At 36.6% G+C, this 21277-nt stretch overlaps 1 protein-coding gene across 9 annotated transcripts in view; it reads right to left on the minus strand.

Annotated features, from left to right (window-relative positions):
- Window positions 1–561: 561 nt before the first annotated feature.
- Window positions 562–21277, minus strand: part of AGTR1 (angiotensin II receptor type 1) — a 32086-nt gene continuing 11370 nt past the window's right edge. For 5 of the 9 annotated variants that reach the window (XM_084529779.1, XM_084529780.1, XM_084529783.1 and 2 more), the window contains 2 exons: window positions 12096–12373; window positions 1824–10186 (listed from right to left, as the gene is read on the minus strand). In XM_084529779.1, coding sequence (XP_084385905.1) covers window positions 9059–10138 — 1080 coding nt within the window. In that variant the 5' untranslated portion in view covers window positions 10139–10186; window positions 12096–12373 and the 3' untranslated portion in view covers window positions 1824–9058. Of the gene's footprint in view, window positions 1727–1823; window positions 10187–12095; window positions 12374–21277 lie in introns of those variants that run through there. The other 4 variants (XM_084529786.1, XM_084529785.1, XM_084529784.1 and 1 more) reach the window with 2 other exon arrangements.

The following is a 21277-nucleotide window of genomic DNA, read 5'->3' on the forward strand; positions in this document are numbered from 1 at the left end:
GATGGAAATAAAGCAAGCAGATTGTAGTACTGCACTATAGAAATCTTCAGAGCAGTTTTTAGACTGCCATGTTTGCTTGCTAGAAGAACTGTGACAGGATTATGGCTCATGTTTCCAGAACTGCTTTCACTTCCCTTCTCTAAATCAAAGGCCAGGCTTGCTATTAGAAGTTGGAATTTGAAAATTTAAGTGTAGAATATTAGAGGGTTTAAAGCGCACTTAAAAGCATGTTTGCAACTTTGATTACTGTGAAGCCTGAAGATTTATACTCTTCAAATTGCCTGAGGTAATATCAAGCCTCCAGACAACTTCTGCATAGATAGGTTCCTGATTTGAAATGTGCCCATTTTTAGTGCAGTTAAAGTAATAGTGTGTAATGCAGCTCTAGGAACTACATCTGCATTGACCCGTCTTCAAATGTTTCTAGTTCTGTTTTACTTCTTCCCCTCAGCTTAAAATACATCTACTGTTACTTCTCCTTCAGAGGCATTCTGAAGGAGAATGAAACGTTGTAATGCCTGTCAGCAAGATGCCCTCAAATGCATGTACAATAATACAATGGACCAGAAAAATAGTTTATTTTTTAAAGTAATCATATTAAAAGTTTAGTCATAAATTGCAATTCAAAATTTGTGCATAACAATGTTTGAATTTTTTAACTTGTGTCGTCCCCCCTCCCCCCTGTTTTGTTAGAAAGCTTCTGAGAGAATTGCACTGTGCTTTTGGAAAATCAAGTATTTCCCAAATTTAAAGCATATAGAGAAAGTCTTAGATTCCCCTCTTTTCTCTGAAAACATGCATTTGAAAACAGCATAGGATCAATACAGATATGTAGCACATTCTTTGTACTGTCATGTGTATTCTTCTTCATTGCTGTGGTGAATGTAACAGCTACACATGAATTTTCTCTGTATTAGGAGACCAGACTGTAGAGAAAGCAACAGTTAAGTGTAGATACGGTTAATTAACAGGGCTTGGCTAAAACCTTAAAACCTTAAACAAGCGCATATTTGCAGCCTGATGGAGCACACGTGGTGTGTGCTAGATGGCAGTCAGTGTTATAATGCACTACAGCAAACACTGCAGGTATGTCACTGTAAGTGAAATTTAGGGATGACCCTATCTACAGCAGTTTTTTCAGGATGCCATTGCCTCTGCGGATTTATTGATGAGTGAACTCATCATGATGAGTTGTGGTGGGTGAAACTAGACTTAACATGTGCTGAGCATGCTGTTACTCGGTACAAGTGCAAGTGTTGTTGTTGCTTGTAGCTGGAAGTTGTGGAGCTCTGCAGTGTTGATCAGCTTCTCCTTTGACATAGGTGGATCATCAATCAAAAGATGTGACAGGAGAGATAAAGGCATATTTCGTCATGGAATAGCCTTGTCAAAATATTTGAATTAGCTTGGTAGAAAACAGCCTTTACACAGCTCCAAGATAAGCAGTGAAGTGTAAAGAAAAAATTTTATCTTGCATGTTAAGTTTGCAATCTTCCTTTGGGCTGGAGGTAAGAGGTTAAAATTGGAATATGCTTTTTAAATGTACTGCGTACTTTTCTGGAGTCTTGACAGTATCATGGTTGAGTGCCCCGTTTATATCCAGCACCTATTTGTGGGTCACAACAAGGAATATTGATGTTGTTTTGGAGCCAGTCTACTCAGCTGCTGAAGCATATGGGATATCCACATTAGCAGTTAAGCCCCACAGGAAAACTGAAGTTAGATGCTGTAAGAGAGCACAGGTAAAAGAATTGTAGGAGCATAACCCTTGACAGAATATTATCTAGATTCAAACAATAAGTACAATGTAATTTTCCAGTAAGTGTTTTAAAGTTTTCTTTAATTAATGGGAATTGATTCACAAGCCTTGATCAAAACAAAATCACATTACAACTTCAGAATTTTTAGGTGGTGAGCTGTAGGACAATGTTCGTTTTCACTAGGAATCCAGTGATCTTGTCAGACCCTGCACTTTGTTCTGCTACTGATGTTGGGAAGTAAAGCTAAAAACACATTTACTTTTTGGTCTGATGAAAAACAAAACTTGGAAGAAACAATCTAACCATATCTGTGAAGATTAATTTGAACCAATGCTGTTAAATGTATTTTAGATTATTTTTTCCAATTTTTCAAAATATCATCATTCTGATGTAGGTGTTTGTGGCAAATGATTTACTTTGTTTTGCAAAATTCAGTGAGAGAAAAACCTGTCTAAAGTTTGCAAAATCTTTTTAAAACAGAGCATTGCAAATCTGCTGTTCACTCTCATATAAAATGTACAGGTGATGTTATAGAAAGCTATCATAAATAAACAGAGAAATTCAAGAATAACAGAAATACTATTTGGCTGTATTTATCAGGCACATGCTGCAGTGTATAACAGTCTAGTATATAGAGAATGCCTTTGTGTGTGCTGCTTTACACTTCCATTTAGAGTAATCATATCACAAAAAACAGGCTTAACATTAACAGTTCTCTAGTAGGTTAAATTACATCTCATGTACCTTTATTTTTATCCTTGCTTTGAAAGGTGTCCTGCAAATTATAGACATTCTCTAATTTTATAGGTGCTTTTATACAAGAAGGGGCTTTGAGTCTTCAAATTTTTACTGTGCTTGAAGGTTTTTTTATAGTGCCAAACTGAATTCTTACAAAAGCTTCAAAAAAGTGCTACTTGAATAAAAACTTGTGAAAACAATGTTATTGTAGATCATATAGTATTTAACTCTTCAGCAAAATTAAATATATATATAGTACTACTATAATATATGTAATATTGTTGTGAAATTATTTTAAATTTTTTTGGTTTCTGTTCTTTTGTGTTTGTATGTTCTGCTGAGCCTGAGGAGGAGTTCAAGCTAGGTAGGCTAAGCTGATGTAAATTTATATGTGGTACATTGTCTGCCTTTCCCGGTACAGTTATTTGATGAGCATCCAGTGTATAATTTGTATAATTTAACTTTTTTTTTTTTTTTTAATGAGAGAGAAATCAATAGTAGTAAATCAGCTAATATCTTAAATGATACCTATACATTCATTGACTCGAAAGATTTCTGGTTGTTCATTCAATTTCATAAAAATAACCAAGTTTACATTTGCTTGATAGTATCAGTGGGAAGTTGTTGAACACACATAGGGTGGGTGTTCTTCAGCCAGTTTTGTATAAGCTCCCAACATTAAAGCCTTTCAGTATTTTCCTTTCTGCTGTTTTTATTTTCTTATTTTTAATGATATAATTTTTTGTTGTTGTTGTTTATTTCATGGCATTTTTAGTTTTTATTTTTAATTTAACTGCAAGATGAAAATATCCTTGCAGTCTTTTTGTTTGTTCAGTAACAGGCTTTGCTTTCCACTCTGTTCTAACGAACTTTTGCTCTCTGATTCTAAAGCTCCAAGGGACTCTATGTCTCTGTGTATGAATATCTTGTCTTGCACTAGGGTCTGTGCTTTATTGCAACCTCACAACACTGCCAATATATAAAGCTAAGTAATAATTAAAATACATAGAAAATCAGTTTTTCAGTAAGTAAGTTATAAGAAATTTATAGGTCTGGCCCATAACTCTACTTTTTTTTTTTTTTTTTTTTTTTTTTTTTTTTTTTTTTCCTCCTGGTGTGTGACAGTATAAAACTTAATCTGAGGTGGCATTTACTAGGGATATGCAAAATAATTAAATTCAATTTATTTTTCATACAAATTCAAAGTGGAAATGTGATCCATTCTGCTGTTCTTTTAACAAAACAACAACAAAACCCACACCAAAACAAGAGTCCCCCTCTTATGCTCAAACCTGATCCTGTTTCTGCTGAAGCCACTGGGCTTCACAGAACACAATGTGGCACTGCTTGGAAACACCAAAGCTTGTTCTAAAGACCAAATATTCGTAATTTAATATGACTTTATATTTGACTCAGTATTCTAAAATCTGTCCCTATAGTTTAATTTATCTTCTAAAATGTGAAGCCTAGATTCTGCTTTAAGCTCTAAGTTGTATATAGCAAAATGAGCAATTTGCTGAATATTCAGTTCAAGGAAACTTAATTAATTAAGCCGGTCCTTGGAAACACAAGCCAATTGCTGATCCCCTATTGTGTGTGTGTGATTTCTGGAGTTAGCTGGTGCTATGTGGGTATCCTATCCAGAATGAATTATGGACACAACATGTTCAGTCTGGAGTTTAGGGGGAGCTGGCTTAGATTTTAGATTACAAGGAATGAGGAACAGTGGTATAAAGTATTACAGCATTCAACAGAAATACTTTGGTAAGAATGACATTGCCTAAGATATAGCCATAGATACACTGATATACTGGAGAACTTACAATAATACAGAAACATCTCTCTTTTCTTTGGGTGGACTAATACAGCAGCGGAGATGGATTTCACAAACACATAATCTATTGATGATATATGTTTTTGGTAATGCTTCAGACAACAAAAGTTCTTATAACAGTAGTAGCCTTTTTACAATATAAAGATTGTTCTATTGAAGTAGAAAACGTTGACATCTGCCACTTCACAGATTCTGACTGCACAAAAATATTTAAATGAAAATAATATCTAGTTCCTGCTACTTTATTTATCAGGTGTTTTTAAAGCCGAAGGCCATAGCACTAGCCCACTAAAAAGACTTGCACAATCATGTTCTCAAACATTATCTGTACCTCTTTCTTCAGTGTCTAGCCATATCTGCAGAACTTGTTAGTGACAATGGGCTTGACAGCCCTGTGGTTAGCACTGAGGATTTGTTAATTCAGCCTTGGTAGCGAGGTCACTGATGAAATGGACTTGATGATTGATAGAACAACCTCACTGCTTCTTGCTAGCTGGTGGGATGATGTGCTGGCCAAGCCTGTAATGGAGGAGAGCAGAGCTGTCTTACCCTGCTCGCAAGGTCAGGGTTTTGTGGTTCGGTATGTTCTGAACTGAGCAGGAGGTACTAAAGAAACTTAAGAGCCTCTCAAAACTTTCTGGAAGTTTTTAATACTTAACTGAAAGATCTATTTACATGCAACACTAAGTATTTCCAAAATGGGCAAGTTCCTTTCTAGGCCATTCCCATGCCATTCCCCCTTAATATGTGTTTGTTCTTTCCATGGCAAGCTTCTCTGTGGGAACACTTGTACTTCAGTGTACTGAAAAAAAGAGGCCAGTAAGATAAATCATTGCTGAAGCTATGCAAGCAAGCCCAAACCTGGGAATCCTCCTATATTCTCTGCTTCTGTCACAGGTCCAAGTTGATTATCATCTAAACAGCAGTTCTGGTAAAGGAAAGGACTCTTGGCCTAGTATGTACTCTGAAACATCTTGATTAACTGTATAAACATAAAATAATTATTGAGCTGAGGAGCCAAATGAATTCCCACTGTGTCTGTAATGGTTTTGTTTGAATTCAGGTTAACCAGTGCAGATTATATTGTGTGATTTCAGATAGGCATGTAACGTGGAAGTGAGTAGAGTGTGAAACATGAGTCATATAAAGCACAATTGCACAATAAATAGAAATAAATATTCTGCATGTATGTGTTAAACATAATGCAATCTAACTATTATTCTGCCAGCAGAAAGTATACATTCAGACAAGTCAGCAGCCTGTAACAGTGATAGCTCAGGAGGAGTGATTCCTGGATTTAGGGCTATAGGCTGTCCCCATTAATACTGGCTTGAGTTCCTCAAACCAGGAAAGTACAGGGGCAGACTAAGTTTGTCAAGCATTTTACTTAGGTTACCCTGAGAAGGAAAAGTGCTTAGGATACTTGTTTAAACTAACATCCTGTTGCATCTTATTTAACTTTGTGTTCTTTAAGATAGTGGGTGTTTGTTCTAAAGTACATATAACTAGTTCTTATTTTGGTATGGAATTAAAAAGGATCAGTCTAAAGTTCCCCCAAAATGGTAGTCGTACAGGGCTAGATCTCACTTCTTCCTGCTCTCTTGGCAAGGGGTAGGTTCTTTGGCCTTCTCCTTCCTCCCTGTTGGTGGCCAGAGGCACAACAGACTTTTATTTAGTCTATGCCTCTTGCATGCTGGAGGTCAGAATAATTCAAAGTAGTTCAATGGGAGGCTGTGACTAGAAGGGCTTGATAACACTGACACTGCTGTGTGCCCCATACACAGGTTTCCAGCAAAATATTTTAAGCAAGCAGGTGGGCAGGGGGAGTGTGGGGCTCAGCAACTAGGTGTTTGTTAGCACTTGTGTTGACGGCAGCTGGATGGGTGAAGAAAATGGTGTGGCTAAGCTGCGGAGTAAGGCTAGCATCAACTAGCTCTTAGTCTGGGGCTCTGTGGGGTTGGCTGAATTGGCAGGATCTGGCTGTACACAGTAACCGTGCTGTGATCCAGAGGAGTTTGTTTTGCTGCTGCCCAGTTAGAGTTGCTAGAAGATTTTATCTCTGGTTTTATGTGGTTTTTAATACCTATCACTTTGTGGGGTTTTTTGTTTGTTTGTTTTAGGAAATGCTAAACTAGGATCCACTATCCTTGGCAGCTGATGATCATTCTCCTACCCTTTAGAACATTTTTTTTCCCCCCAATCTTATTTGTTGCCTATCAATCCAAGGTTGGTCTTCTATTCAAAGCACACCAGCTGCAATCCTTTCCTGCCTTTCCTGGAGTAGCTCAGCCAGATGTGCATGCTCCTGCTTTTTCCCATGACACAGGTAGGCACAGGTGGCACCAACAGCTAGGATACAGAGTCTCTGAAACATGCAGGATTTGGCCTGAAGTGGTCAAAATCACCAACCAATCTTTTTTGCTCTATATTTCAATGCAATACAGTCATTTTTATCATTTGTGGTCACTACTGATTCTGCTGCTTTTTCTTCCTGGTGGTAAGTGAATCCTTTCAGTTAAATACTTAGTTATCACTTATACAAATGTGCTTTGTTTTTTCTACTGAACTATCTATTGTAGTATGGGATACTGGTGACCAAAGGGATCAGCAGGTGGTGAGGAAATGCCAGCTTAGCCCCTTCCCAAATACAAGATCATCTGTCCAGGAGGCAGTTACTTCTACAGTAGTCTTGGCATGGGTAAGGATCTGCAGATCTTTCAAGCAGCAGGAAAATACTGCTGTTTTTCCTATAGCAACTTTTAAGACGAACAACAATTTTGTGGCTGCATCCAGCAGGTGGCAAGCACAGCACACTGAATTATGCCTGAGAAAGAGTTACTTCTGGAACTGGAGGCTCCTGACTCAGTTTGACATACGTATATGTGTATATGAACAAAATGTTATACAGATGATGGCAAGCTCTGTTGGTCCCACATCAGCTTACTGAGTGCTAGGGCAGTGTTGCTGCTCTGGATGATATTTATAATGCATGTGACTTATATTCTTTTTGAATGGCTGCCTCACATGCATGTGTAAGGATATAAGCTAAATAGAGAGTATTGTATGTGAGAACAATTTACCTGTCTCATTAAATGTCACATTCAGGTTTCAATTTTTTTTTTTTTTCTTTTTTAAATACTAGCTTTCAATTAAATAAACCTCCAAAGAAAGAGCATTTTCTAAATATAAAGCTTTAGAAGTTTTACTGAACTCGCAATATCTTGTGACATTTAAGTAGAAAATGGAAAATCCAGCCACTTGCTAGCTAAGCCACATTAAATATAAATATTGCAAATTCTTGAGGGTCATATATTTGCTTACATGACATGTAAAATTCTGGATTTTTTCTTTAGCTTTGTTATGTTGAAAAGCATTTATGAGTTCACGTATCTCTGAAGAAAATAAATGGGAGTGAATCAAGAGCAAATATGAAAAGGTTATATAAGGATATCATTAGCTGGAACTTCTTACAATGCTTAACGCCTTTTCCCCTTCATTTGTATGGAGAGTTTGAGCCAGACTTTTGTTCTGATTTATGTAGTATGCTCCTCATTCCAAGATCTGTTTTATATAAATGGAGAGTAATTAAGTAAAAGTCAATAATGAAGTTTGGTCTCCATTGTTTAGTGATATGATTAAAAGCATTATTTGTTAAACTATAATATAATAATTGTCACACTTCTGCTTGTCAGTCTGAGTTTAAAAGTCCAGGAATTTGAAAAACAGAGTGGATTTCATTAGCTGGTACTTTTCTCTTAGAGTACTCTGGATATTTTACAAAAATAGTTTGAAAGTTTCTGATCTCCTTTGTCTCAGAACTCACGTTTCAAATAGTTTTTGACTTAATGACTAAAATTATGCAGTCAACCCACTCCATAAATAATTTTCTTCAGAGTCAGCATGGCATATTATTGAGAAAGGTGAGTAAACCCCATTCATGTGTCTGTGTGTGTATATATGTTACTACTATAAAAATACATACTGGGATAAAAACGCTTATGAAACAACATTTGAAATCTATAAGTAGGAGTATAAATCTAAAAATATATTTCTTCTATACTTAGTAAATAAACCTGCTTTTTATTGCATATATTATGAACTTTTGTTATTTTAAAATGAGAAATAGTAGCACAAATTAGAACGAGACCAGTTTCAAGGTCCTGAAATTTCCATTTGTGTTTAAAGTTGGGCCTGTAGATACAGCATATATTTGAAAAACAAGTTATAATATAACTCTGATATATAACTCGTGTTTAAAAAAAAAAAAAAAAAAAAAGAAAAAGAAAAGAAAGAAAGCCAAGCCATTTAGCTCTCAGCTCCTGGAACAAAACTTGGAATAGCTCATTTGTAAAACATGTCCTTCATAATTCATGTAACTTACAAAAGCTTTTCCTTTAAGTTCAGAGATCTTTTTAGGAGTAAAAGAAAAAAAACAACTACCTTTGTTTTGTAGTTCTGCGCAAATGGCAGGATGCTGACAAACTCTGGTGTGCCTGTCTGTCATATACATTGCTTTCAACAAAGATAAACAAAATGAAAATCAGGCAGTCCTCCACATACTCTAAAATAGAAGGCCACTGCTAAATCTTTTCAGTGTGATTTCTCTGAGGTGATTTAATGTTTCAGTAATGAGTAGTAAGCTGTGATGTTTGTGACTGCAGATGAATTTTGTCATTCTTGCTGCTTCGTTCACAAGGTTGTTCAAAAAGGTATATTATAAACCGCATCACTTGGTTTCGAGAGACCCAGCAGTCTTTTTAGTGGGCAAGTGGATATTTTCTGGTGGTCTGTAGGAAAGGGAGCTCATCTTCGTTGTTAGACTGGGATGTGTGCTGACATTTGGTGGAATGTATTTTATTAGCTGAAGAAAGTATTTTTTAAAATTTTTTCCAAAGAAAACATAAAAAAAAGGATTCAAACAGTTGTTAAAGTAAGCAATGCAAATAGTGAAGGGCATAGCTGTATCCACAATATCAGTGATTTTGCAGTCTGTTATTACATGTAATTGAATTAATACATCAAGAAAAGTGAATACTTGATGAGGAATCCAGGAAAAGAAAAAGAAAAATACTATTGCCACAATCATCTTAAAGATATCATCATTTCTGGTCTTATTTCTTTGAATCTGATATGCCTTCTTTAGGGTCTTCCAAATTAAGGTGTAACTTGTTAATATGATTAGAAAAGGAATTAAAAATCCCAGCAAATTTTTGGATAAGCCTAGCCCAACCCGAAGTGTTGTATTATTGTTGTCATACCGAAAACCACAGACTGTCATGTTCAAGTTCTCAGCAAAGAATATATTACGGTGAATGATGACGGGCAAACTGGCCACACCAGCAAGAAGCCAGATGGCGATGCAAGTTATTCTGGCAACAAACATGGTACGCCGGATTCGTGACTTCACTGGATGTACTATGGCCAGGTAGCGGTCAATACTAAGGCATGTGAGTAGGAACACACTGGCGTACAAGTTGAAACTTATTCCTGCAGATGCTAGCTTGCATAAACAATTGCCAAATGGCCACTGGTACTCCATGGCCGTGTAGGCTGCCCAGAGTGGCAGAGTTATTAAAAAACACAAGTCAGCAAGTGCCAAGTTTAGCAGAAAGATGCTGGCCACTGTTTTCAGTTTCATGTAGCAGTAAATGACAATAACAACTAGGCTGTTCCCAAATATGCCTATGATGAAGATGATACTGTAAACAGTTGGAACCATAATGTAGATGTAACTGTGCCTTCCTGAAACGGGACAGTCGACGTAGATTCTTTTAAGGGTTTCTTCGGTAGGATAGTTTGGGACCATCTTGATCTCTTGTACACTTGTTTCAGGGAAACAATGTGAAGTTCACACCTACAGGGCAAAGGTAAAGAGGGAGGAAAAAGTAATTCATAAGGTATTTAGTTATTTTTTAAAATTTCAATTAAATATCAAGATTTTCTGTTTAACTAGAGATATAATTCAGTGTAATAAATTCAATTTCTGATTAATAAGTCATGGAAGAGTAAGAAATCAACTTTTCGTTAACAGACTGCTACCTATGGCTTTCAGTTGAAAACTGGATTATAGGCCCAATTGCTAATCAGTACACCTCCTGAAACACTTTTAATGGAAAGCAATGAAAATGTTTTTTTTTGCCCTCTTTATTTTTGTTCACAAATATACACAGTATGATCTACTTATGTTTTTTCTTTTTTTTTTTCCATGGATGCATCTTATGGCTAATGCTACCAGTATTTCATACTTTTTCTTGATTTTTATAATTCCTGGGCCATATCCTGCTCCCATTTTCTGTGCAATCACAATTCCTTTCTAAAAACATGAGGATATGTTTCTCTTTCTAGATCTGAATAGAACAGAATAGAAAGTTCTAAATCTGAAAGTTGTGAACTTGCAGTTCATTCCCTGTGGGGTTCTACCCTAATACCACAGATATCAGCTGGCTTAATTACGAAGCATGTGTTTGTCTGGAACTTGCGTTGTCTGGATTCAGAAATTCATGCCACACAATTCTGTTGGATCATTTTTGTTTGGAATGCAGGCAGATGGAACCAGTAGACCCAAAATTAACCAAGTTTCCTTCACTTTGCTTTTCTTCTGATACGGCATGAAAGACCAGATTATTCATGACGGTCTTGATACAATGCCTATAGCAGGAGCTTTATCAGTGACTCTGTAGGGAGTTGGAAGTGAGCCATTGTTCACAAGTGCAGTATGTAACAGTTCAGTAGTTAAATAAATAAATCCCAAACCAGTCCAAGGCAAACAGCATACTGATTCTCAGATCACAAAAAACAAGGGGAAATTTTTTTTTTGTATATCAGGTGTCATATGGGGGGCCAAGTTTAAATGTTTTCAAAACTGATTTCTATTTTAATGTAGACTTTGTGGAATAAAACAGAGGTAACAATGTTAGGAGTTCGGTGTACATTGTTAGATTATTTTTTAATGTAAATGAAAGCCAACAAACTTCTTTCAATTACTTAATAAATTTACAGTTCAAAATACAACTAGTTAATGAACATATGTTGTAACAGAGACTCAAAGTACCAAACGAATGTACAGTTATCTAGGTTATTTTTTTCCATAGATAGGTCCTATATCTCATGAGCAAAGTTATTCGGATATCTCAGAAACTACACTTAAGCATTAACATGTTGCATTAACAAAATAAATGAATACAGATTAGTTTTTTTTTGAATACAAAAAATTAGGTTTTTTTTCAACCAACCAACCTCCCCCAAAAAACTTTTTAAAGTTTTAATAGGAAAGTGAAGCATAGATTCACCTCAGCAAAGTCCACATAGGAAGCCTGTAGAAAAGTCAGGGACCAAACTCAAAACAGGGGTTGCAGTCTGTACCTTTTGAGCAAAGTATCCCTGTGGCTCTCACTTTATTATCTTTTAAGATTTTATATTATTGTTTATTATCATAACCATTATATTCATTATATTTCTATAATTTATAATTGTATATACAACTCACATATTATATATCAATATATTTAATATTAATATAAAATTAATATTATATGATGTTATATAATATATAAATATATATACTCAATATTATTTAGAAATACATTTTTATATTTTTATATTATTATATTATTATTGTTTCTGTCTTATTTTATGTTCTATTATTAGGTCTGCATTAGTTAGCTGATTCATTTCAATTAAGCTAACAGTGCAATTTCAAGATGTAGGTTCTTGCTAATTCTATCAGAATTGGAATATCTAGTTAACTGCAAGCAGTGACAAACCTTTTGTCAAGATACGCAGTGCAACACCTCCCAACATCTCCAATTCATTATGTGAATTTGTCTTGTTTCCTTGGTTGGTGAAGATGGCTCAATATGACATCAGCGATTTTAACCATGTTTAAGACATTAAAAAGTCAAGCAAATGCATCTCACGAAAACAAATGTGTGCCATTCTGATCATGTGTGGCAGTGTAATGCGTCCTGAGCTCAACTTCCTGCTTTCAAACTGCGCCAAATCTAGAGTAGTTGGTGTTTGCCTCTGTGGAATGTCATGCTGCCTGCAGGACAGGGAGAGACAACATAAAAAGTTTGCAAGATCAAGAAATACTCATATCTCAACCCTTGGTTGTGGAAGTGCCCAGGAAGGTTTGACAATAACTGGTAGATTCCACAATGCAATATTTGCCTTGCTGCAAAGGTGCTGTGTGGTTTATTCACTATAGAAGCCTTTGCTCACTTATATTCCCATTGAGATAATGGCCAAAGTAAGCAGTAAGAAACCAAAGCGAAGTCTATACCAAGAACATGAGCATTGCAAGCCAGACATGCGGTAAAGTAGACCAGGGCGCAGTTAAGGCTGAGCAAGAAATTTCTCCATGACTAGATTAGTGGTTATACACATTTTATACAAAGCAGGTATTTCTGTATGAGAAGTACTGATGTGTTTGAAAATGTTGCAACTGAAATTGTGCACATTGGTAATACCATTTAAAGCATCTGAAATGACCTGAGTTAATATAATGATAATTGGATCATTTGAAGGCTGATACACAAGGAGATTTTTCCAAGAGGTTTGAATTGATGTGATTGTGAATTGTATGTCAACATCCATCTCAAACCATATTATCTGGTGAGCAGCAAATCCCTGTTGTATGCTACTGTCCTGTGACCTTTTATTTACTTTTAATTACAATGATTACAAGAAGTCACTGATCGTGAACTGATTCAGACTGCTCTACCAACTATTATTTATCTTTCTGTTCATTGCTGCTTTTGGGTGAGCATGCATCTTAATGAAACTGTCTACTGAAACAAGGAATGCTGGGTCTGTGCAAGTTAAAAAGCACTCTGCCTGGTGAAAGATAAGATCACACTGACCATGGCTTTCTGTGAGAACTTGATCAGATATAAATAGGTACACAGATGTCCCAAGTCAATTTTTAAACAAAAATTTGTTTTTCATACTTGCTTTGACAGACTAAGTAAACTCTGCTTGACCAACCCTGCCACAGTTTAGCCACCCTGACATTAGGTAATGTGGTTTTTTCCTTCTGATGGTAGGTGGATTATTTGCTTTTCTTACAAATGAGAAGATACTTCTGTTTGAGGATGATGCATTCTAATTTTATATAAGATTATTACACAGGTAGAAGAGAGGCTGTGAAATGTTTGGAATCATACATTCAATATATTAACTATGTTCACTTCCTTCTTGTGCCATAAGCTTTTTTCCTTTATCTTGGGAGTTTAGCTCCCCTCCCCTTCCTAATTTCTTGCATTTTATTTTTCTAATTGTTGAGAAACTAATGATACCTCCCAAATGTCTCATCTCACTACATTTTTTATACCCAACAGAACAACCCCCTTTATCACCACTGCCTTAATACCAGTCCTATACCTACTTCAGACTCTCCCCTGCTTTCCTGGGGTTCTTGAGCAGTACTACTGCTCACCTGGCAGTAAGATTATATTCCACAAATGCCCTGCATCAAATGGAGAAGGAGTCTGTTCAGAGACAGAATTACTGTTTAACAAATATGGATTTAGAAGATAAATGAATATAAACGTACTGACTGCAGTTCCTGTCTGAGCAAATATTCTGGTAGAAAACCTGTGCTCATGCAATTATAAAACCATGCTCCAGAACTGAAGGAAGAAATACTCTTTGGGAGCCCCATGGCTGTTGTCACTCATATGCAGATTCCCAGTGGAATGGCAAAGCTGAGCTTGCTGCACTCCCTAGTCTAGTGGCTCCAAACCAGTCTCATAAGTGAAATCTGTTCACTGCAGCATATGCCTGTTGCCAGTCTGTTCCCAAGGTGACATGTAGCAGCTCAAGACAGAAATGTTTTTAATTTCTTTAATTTGGAGACGCCCTTATACTGTGGTTTTGATGGTGTGCTAGAACAGCACTACATTCTCAGGTTTCTCAAAGTGAATGTTCCAGCCTCACTTTCACTGAAATTGTAAATATGAAAAAGTATTTTTAGTCCACAGTTGATATGTGAAATGAGGAGGGTGAGAGCAATGCAAACACTTGGGCAAACAAAGGCAAAGGCTGGTAATTCAAGCTAGTGTGGCCTTGCTGTGTGCATAGGCCTCCTGTCATCACTGCCTCTATCTTCCACAGAGGTCATCTGACTTCATGGTAAATGACAATAAATCAAAACATTACTGAAATGGAACTGCATTGGCAGTATAGAACTGGAACACTGCCAGTGCATTGGTTCACGAGCAACAAGAACAGAAAGCAAGCTTCAAAAGATTCTTATTAGTAACTGTCAAGTTGGCTGTTGCTTTTGCAATTTTGGATCAAAAGGTGGTTTGATATGAGAACAAGTAGAATTTACAGGACCTTGTAATTGGCTGTGCGTTTTCTTTGAATAGCTGTCCTATTCAGTCTTGCATAAAGGAACAATCAGTCTGAAATTGCTGTCAATTTTGTGGTGTTTGGTTTTGGTAATCTTCTGAGTCACAGTACTGTGTTTAACTTTTTGCTTCAGAGGAATGCTCTGAATACACAGTATTAGCTTTATAAATGTGTATTTTTATGACCTATGCTAATATATTTCCAAATAACTGTATTATACTCAATTATTACTCTCACTTATTCCATAAGTTAAGTGGAGCCTTATCCATATTCATGTGTTTCACAGGAGTGGGGCCCTGATCTGAAATAAATTTTAATTAACTTATGCTTGGCTTACCCTATGCTAACGTGCAGCAGTTAAATGTTTTCAGCAATTAATTATTTTAACTATTACATATAAGAATCATGTAGAAGTGAGGTGTACTAGCGTTTTCTTGTCTTAAGGTGCAGTTTAAAAACTTACTAAAAATATTTATATTTTTTAATTCTGTAACCTATATGTGGATTCTTTGTATCTTCCCCTTGCAGGAGTTGGAGCTGGTCACCTTCATTCATGCTAGCTCTATAGAAATGGCAAATAAACTGCCTGTGATCTTTCTAGGATATAGTCCTACTGCATCAAAACTCTAAATTGGGTATTACTTATTTTGTGCTAGCAGAGGACTAGTTATTGCTGTCTCATAAACACAAACTATTTATGTACTCTGACCTTCTCTGTAAGAATTCTCTGTATTTGTTTCTTTGAGAATACTTCAAAAGTCTGTCCTTCTATGTTATGGCTTTCATAACTTATGCTGAAAAGAATAACATCTCTTCCATTTTCATAGGCTACTCTCATTATTTTCCCTTCACTTCCCAAGTAGCTTTCAACTCTGCAACTTTTTCCTCTGGAAACATCAATGCTTGAAGAATGACTGAACAGTGCAATTGGGCTTATTTTGAAAGTTGTTTTTCTTTTGAGTGGTTGGGGAAATGACACAGTTCAGCATGGTGATATTTAAATTGAAGTTGCATTTGAAGTTGCAATTGAAGTTGCAATTGAAGTTGCATGAGTATAATAGGGAAACCAAGGGAAACCAGCTGATGTGATTTTTTTGGACTTCAGCAAGGCTTTTGACACAGTTTCCCATAGGATCCTACTGGACAAAATGTCCACCATACAGCTAAATAAAAACATCATACGATGGGTGAGCAATTGGCTAACGGGCAGGGCCCAAAGGGTTATGGTAAATGGGGCTGTGTCAGGCTGGCGGGCGGTCACCAGTGGGGTCCCTCAAGGCTCCATTTTAGGGCCGGTACTTTTCAATATTTTTATAAACGATCTGGATGTAGGAATAGAAGGTATTTTGAGCAAGTTTGCTGATGACACCAAACTTGGAGGAGTTGTGGACTCGAATGAGGGTGGAAAGGCCTTGCAGAGGGATCTGGATAGGTTGGAGAGCTGGGCGATCACCAACCGCATGAAGTTCAATAAGAGCAAGTGCCGGGTCCTGCACCTGGGACGGGGAAACCCTGGCTGCACGTACAGACTGGGCGATGAGACGCTGGAGAGCAGCCTAGAAGAGAGGGATCTGGGGGTCGTGGTAGACAGCAAGTTGAATATGAGCCAGCAGTGTGCCCTGGCAGCCAGGAGGGCCAACCGTGTCCTGGGGTGCATCAAGCACGGCATCACTAGTAGGTCAAGGGAGGTGATTGTCCCGCTCTACTCTGCTCTGGTGCGGCCTCACCTCGAGTACTGTGTGCAGTTCTGGGCACCACAGTATAAAAAGGACATGAAACTGTTGGAGAGTGTCCAGAGGAGGGCTACGAAGATGGTGAAAGGCCTGGAGGGGAAGACGTACGAAGAACGGCTGAGGTCACTGGGCCTGTTCAGCCTGGAGAAGAGGAGGCTGAGGGGAGACCTCATCACAGTCTACAACTTCCTCGTAAGGGGGTGTCGAGAGGCAGGAGACCTTTTCTCCATTAACACCAGTGACAGGACCCGCGGGAACGGGGTTAAGCTGAGGCAGGGGAAATTTAGGCTTGACATCAGGAGGAGGTTCTTCACAGAGAGGGTGGTTGCACACTGGAACAGGCTCCCCAGGGAAGTGGTCACTGCACCGAGCCTGTCTGAATTTAAGAAGAGATTGGACTGTGCACTTAGTCACATGGTCTGAACTTTTGGGTAGACCTGTGCGGTGTCAAGAGTTGGACTTGATGATCCTTAAGGGTCCCTTCCAACTCAGGATATTCTATGATTCTATGATTAATATATATTTCCACCACTAGAGGTCTGTATTTCCTATTTAAAAATAGGATTATTATTTCATAATGAAATGTCATCACTTTCCGCAGTATCACTTTCCTTCAAGATTATTTCTTTAAAATGCAATGTAAGACAAAATACCCATCATAAACATCTGCATTTATGTAAAGTATAATGTACCAGTGTGAGCCATTTTAAATTTATTTTACTATCTACTTGCTTATGTCTAATTTCCTTTATGCTGGTATGCTTCTGTTTTTTCAGACCTTGACTCTGATTTATGCACTAGTAAGTTATGGAGCAAGGTCCTGATGCTTGAGTTTTTCAGATATATGCAGCTTAAACTCTAAAGGGTTTAAGCCAAAATAAGAAAAAATATGTTTACAGGGAGAGTGGATATATAGTTTACCTAAACAGTGTAGATTTTAAAAAAGTGTCACATACTCATAGATAATTTTTTAAACTCTACCTGTTATTAAACATGCAACTCTTTTTTTTTTTTTTTTTTTTTTTTCCTCAAGTATCACACAGGTTATTATTTAAAGTAATTCTAAGTTAACTTGACTCCAATATGTATTTTCCTATTTAGTGGAAGATGTTTTTATTGATGAAAATGCTGCTTCAGAACTACTTTTAATTTTAGATGAAATGGCAATGTGAGTCTACAGTTTGGTGATTTTTAGACCTTCTGTAGTATATATTTAAGAAATTGTAAGCAATGTCACAATTTGAAAACATATCTTTCTCCCCAGCCATACATACACGCAGACTTTCTGTTTTTTGCTATACAGCTGGGCATGTTTTTACACCTTTGGACACTCAGGATGTGATGATGGTTCTGCTTCAAATGATTTATTTAGCTAACCAGTCCTCTAATGCTGGCAAATATATTTTGATCCAGATAGAGAAGAAAGGTTATTAGTGTTGTGATGACATATTTATTTTATTGAAACTAGTAGATGAGCAAAGAAGAACTGAAAAGTTTATATTAACTGTATTATCTTGTGCCAGATAAGTAGAAATACTCAGTGTCTTGTTCTATATTCATGTGCAATGGGTTATACAGTGTCAAGGAACTTAAGGGATGTTTGGAAAAAACACTGTACAAGCCTATGAGGGTTATATCTTGAAGTTTCTAAAAGCAGAAGCATCTAGAGAGAATTAAAGTGATACACAGAGCCAGATTTAAAATGCATAATTAATGAAAATAATCTTTCAGTTGCACATTTTAGCACTGAGTGTTAGAAATGCATGTGGCAAACAGCGTTATAGGTGAAATGCCACCTCTAAAACACCAGTTTATGTCACTGTGGAGTTATGAATAAAAAACTTCTGATTACTTTTTTTCTTTGTAGACATTTTCCTGCAGTTACACTATTTGAAGACAATACTTAGCTGTAGAAAGTAAGCTGTTCTTCAGCATGTAGAACCCATGAAATTCTTTAAGACCTCAATTAATTGGGGTTCCATTCCCACCATGCTGGTAATTGAGTTACCGAGAGCACCTCCAGACCACTTCTGCTTAGAAAGAGAACAACTTGGAGTGGCTTTCAGTTATCCTAGTCATCTGCAGGAGACTGGCTCAGCACCAAGGCCAGTCTTGTTATTGCAGCCTCTGTTCTCAGGGGGTACTGAAGGTCTTCTGTTAATCCCCAAGATTTTGGAGAGAGTTGAGAAAGCTGTCCTATCCTGCTAGGAGTGGAAGAGATCTGCACTAGTTTTTGGATACTCTGACCCAGTTCAGCTTGTTAAAATTGAAAGTCTAGATGCAAAGCCCATGGGTGTAAGGGGAAACTTGCTGAAAGAAGCAGGCAAATGGATCATGCCTTGAATGAAGAGCAATCCAAGTGCTAGAAAACTCTTTTAAACAGAAAAATGTTGGCTTCAGAAAAGCAACATCTCTATTAAAGCTTAGTACTATTACTGAATGCTTAATAATACTACGATGTAATACATGAGAAACTTTCTGCATGCTCTTTCCAACAACATACAGTTTAATAATATCACAGTTAGAATTCCATCTGCTGATGGAGCAGTGAAAGATTGGACAAGTTTTTGCCTGTACTTTTGTAGTACTTGCAGAGTTCAGGAACATTGGAAATACTTATTTATGCTACTTAGCTCTTTGGCCAAAGTTAATGCTACCTATTCCCTCCATCTTTTTTTTTTTTTTTTTTTTTTTTTTTTTCCCAGAAGTTGGGAAGTTGATATATATATTTCTATGAAAATTTATTCACAGATGTTACTGTCAAGGAAGGATTGCTTAACCTCACTAGTTTCTCAACCTCATTAGAGTTTAGTGGTTTAGTAAGTGCTGGCGTGGCAATGGTTAGGTTATTTTGTACAAAAGTTTGTTGACTGAGCCACAGATCACTCATTATGGCTAGCCAAAAGTAAACTGTCAGGAAGTATTTTAGTTTATAGGTTTCATTTTCCACATCTTCTAGGTACGTGCTTAGCAGTAAACATTTTCTGGGAGCTTTTTCCTGTAAACACACATAATTTAGTTCACTGTTAAGTGGAGGAAAACCATCCTTGGGTTTAATAAATGCAGAACTGGATTCGACAACACTGAAAGACTAACAATGCTCAACATGCAGTGTATTCATCTAATCTCTTGAAGAATATTGATCAGGTGGTGGCGTAATAAATCACTGTTTCTGGTGTGACTGTGTACCTCTGGGTATCTTAAAATTTTTCATGTAATTTTCTGGTCTCTTTCTTCTTTATTCATCTTCAATATATTCATCATCAATATAGCAAACTCTATTTCATTCTTTGAACAAGACTGTAAGAGTGTGTTTAAAACTCTCTGGTGTTTAGTATGTCATTAGGTATTATATATCCTTAGGAGATGTAAATATAAAATTATCCATGCAGCAGTAACTTAAAACTTTAGTTTTTAACTTTAGTTTTAAACTTTTTAGTTTTAGTTTATTTTTTTTTAAATAAATAAACTGATAAAGTGAAATAAACGTCTACCTTAAGAGTTCTAGTTCAGTACTTAAACTAAACATCAAAAGGTTAAGCTTCAGAAAAAATGCCTGAAAGGTGAATCTCTAAATGATATCCCCATGTCCCATGGGACAGACACTTGTTCTGTCTTGATATAAATGAAGATCTTTTCTCATGTAGGTTACTAAACCTGTAGCTGAATTTCTTTTTAAATATAAGAAATTCACTGTTAAAACAGAAGGTAGTCATTCTTCTGGTTTATACCACAGGGTAAAGAATTGCCTCTTTATCTAATAAACACCAAAGACAATTGGATATATTGGCTCTTTGAAATGAGGGTATTACCTATCATTATCAATCAGCATGGAGTTTTGCACCTCTGTTCTAGCCATTAGCTTTATCAGAAAGGAAGAGTAGTGCCCTCCTAAGAGAGAAAAATGATCTGTGAGTATTAGGCTAACCTAAAGGCTGTTTATCAGGGTCCTATCAGTTCCTCCCTTTTTTAACCATTTACTGCATAGTGCCCAAAAAGGAAATACTAGAACTTCTACAGTTTTCAATATCAACATGAAAAGATTTTTTTGAAGGGCAACATAACATAAGGTACTGTTTTATTATAAACATACAGCTAACTGTACATTCATAATTTCAAATCTGATGCCTCATTATGCAGTATCTTTAGGGTATTTTTGAAGTACCCAAAAGAGTCCATAGTTAAGAAGAATGAAGCCATCAAGTCCCAGAACGAATAAAAGTGATATTAGTTTGAACTGTGAAAGGTTACGTACTGAACGGTTACTTTCTCCAAATGATAGTAAATGAGTGGATTAACACATTTCCTTTATTGCAGCTGGAATTGCCTATATAAAATATAGTGTGCCCCATGTGATTATTTTTAATAAAAGATGGAAATCAAATTCAGGTTTGCCAAGAGCAAGTGAAATCATTTGACGAATTTTAAGTTACTATTCTGATAGCTTAGTTCCACAGAATAAGTTTTAAAGTATTTTTTAATTGCATAGCAGTACATGTCCTACGCAAATGTAGCTTCTGGACACCTAAACACACACCTGAAATTTCTGTTAGCACATCATTTCCACGGAGAATGAACTATAAACTGCTATGGTGAACTCCTCCAATCTGAGGAGTAAGGGAGCTTATATTAATTCTGGCCTACATCCAGATCTGTATTTCAGCCTGATGTTAAAAAGGCTAAGTAGAAACAGGGTGGTGGGAAAACTTACTGAAGTAAAAGGCACTGCTGAAAACCCTTATTATGCCCTCTTCTAACAGAACAGAGACCAGGTATCACACGGGAGATACCTCACCTGTTTTCAAATCACACATAAAATCATGATTGGACTTACTGGGTATTTAATACACCTGTTTCTG

The sequence above is a fragment of the Aythya ferina genome (assembly GCF_964211825.1).
Source record: "Aythya ferina genome assembly, chromosome: 9".
Classification (NCBI taxonomy): Eukaryota; Metazoa; Chordata; class Aves; order Anseriformes; family Anatidae; genus Aythya; species Aythya ferina.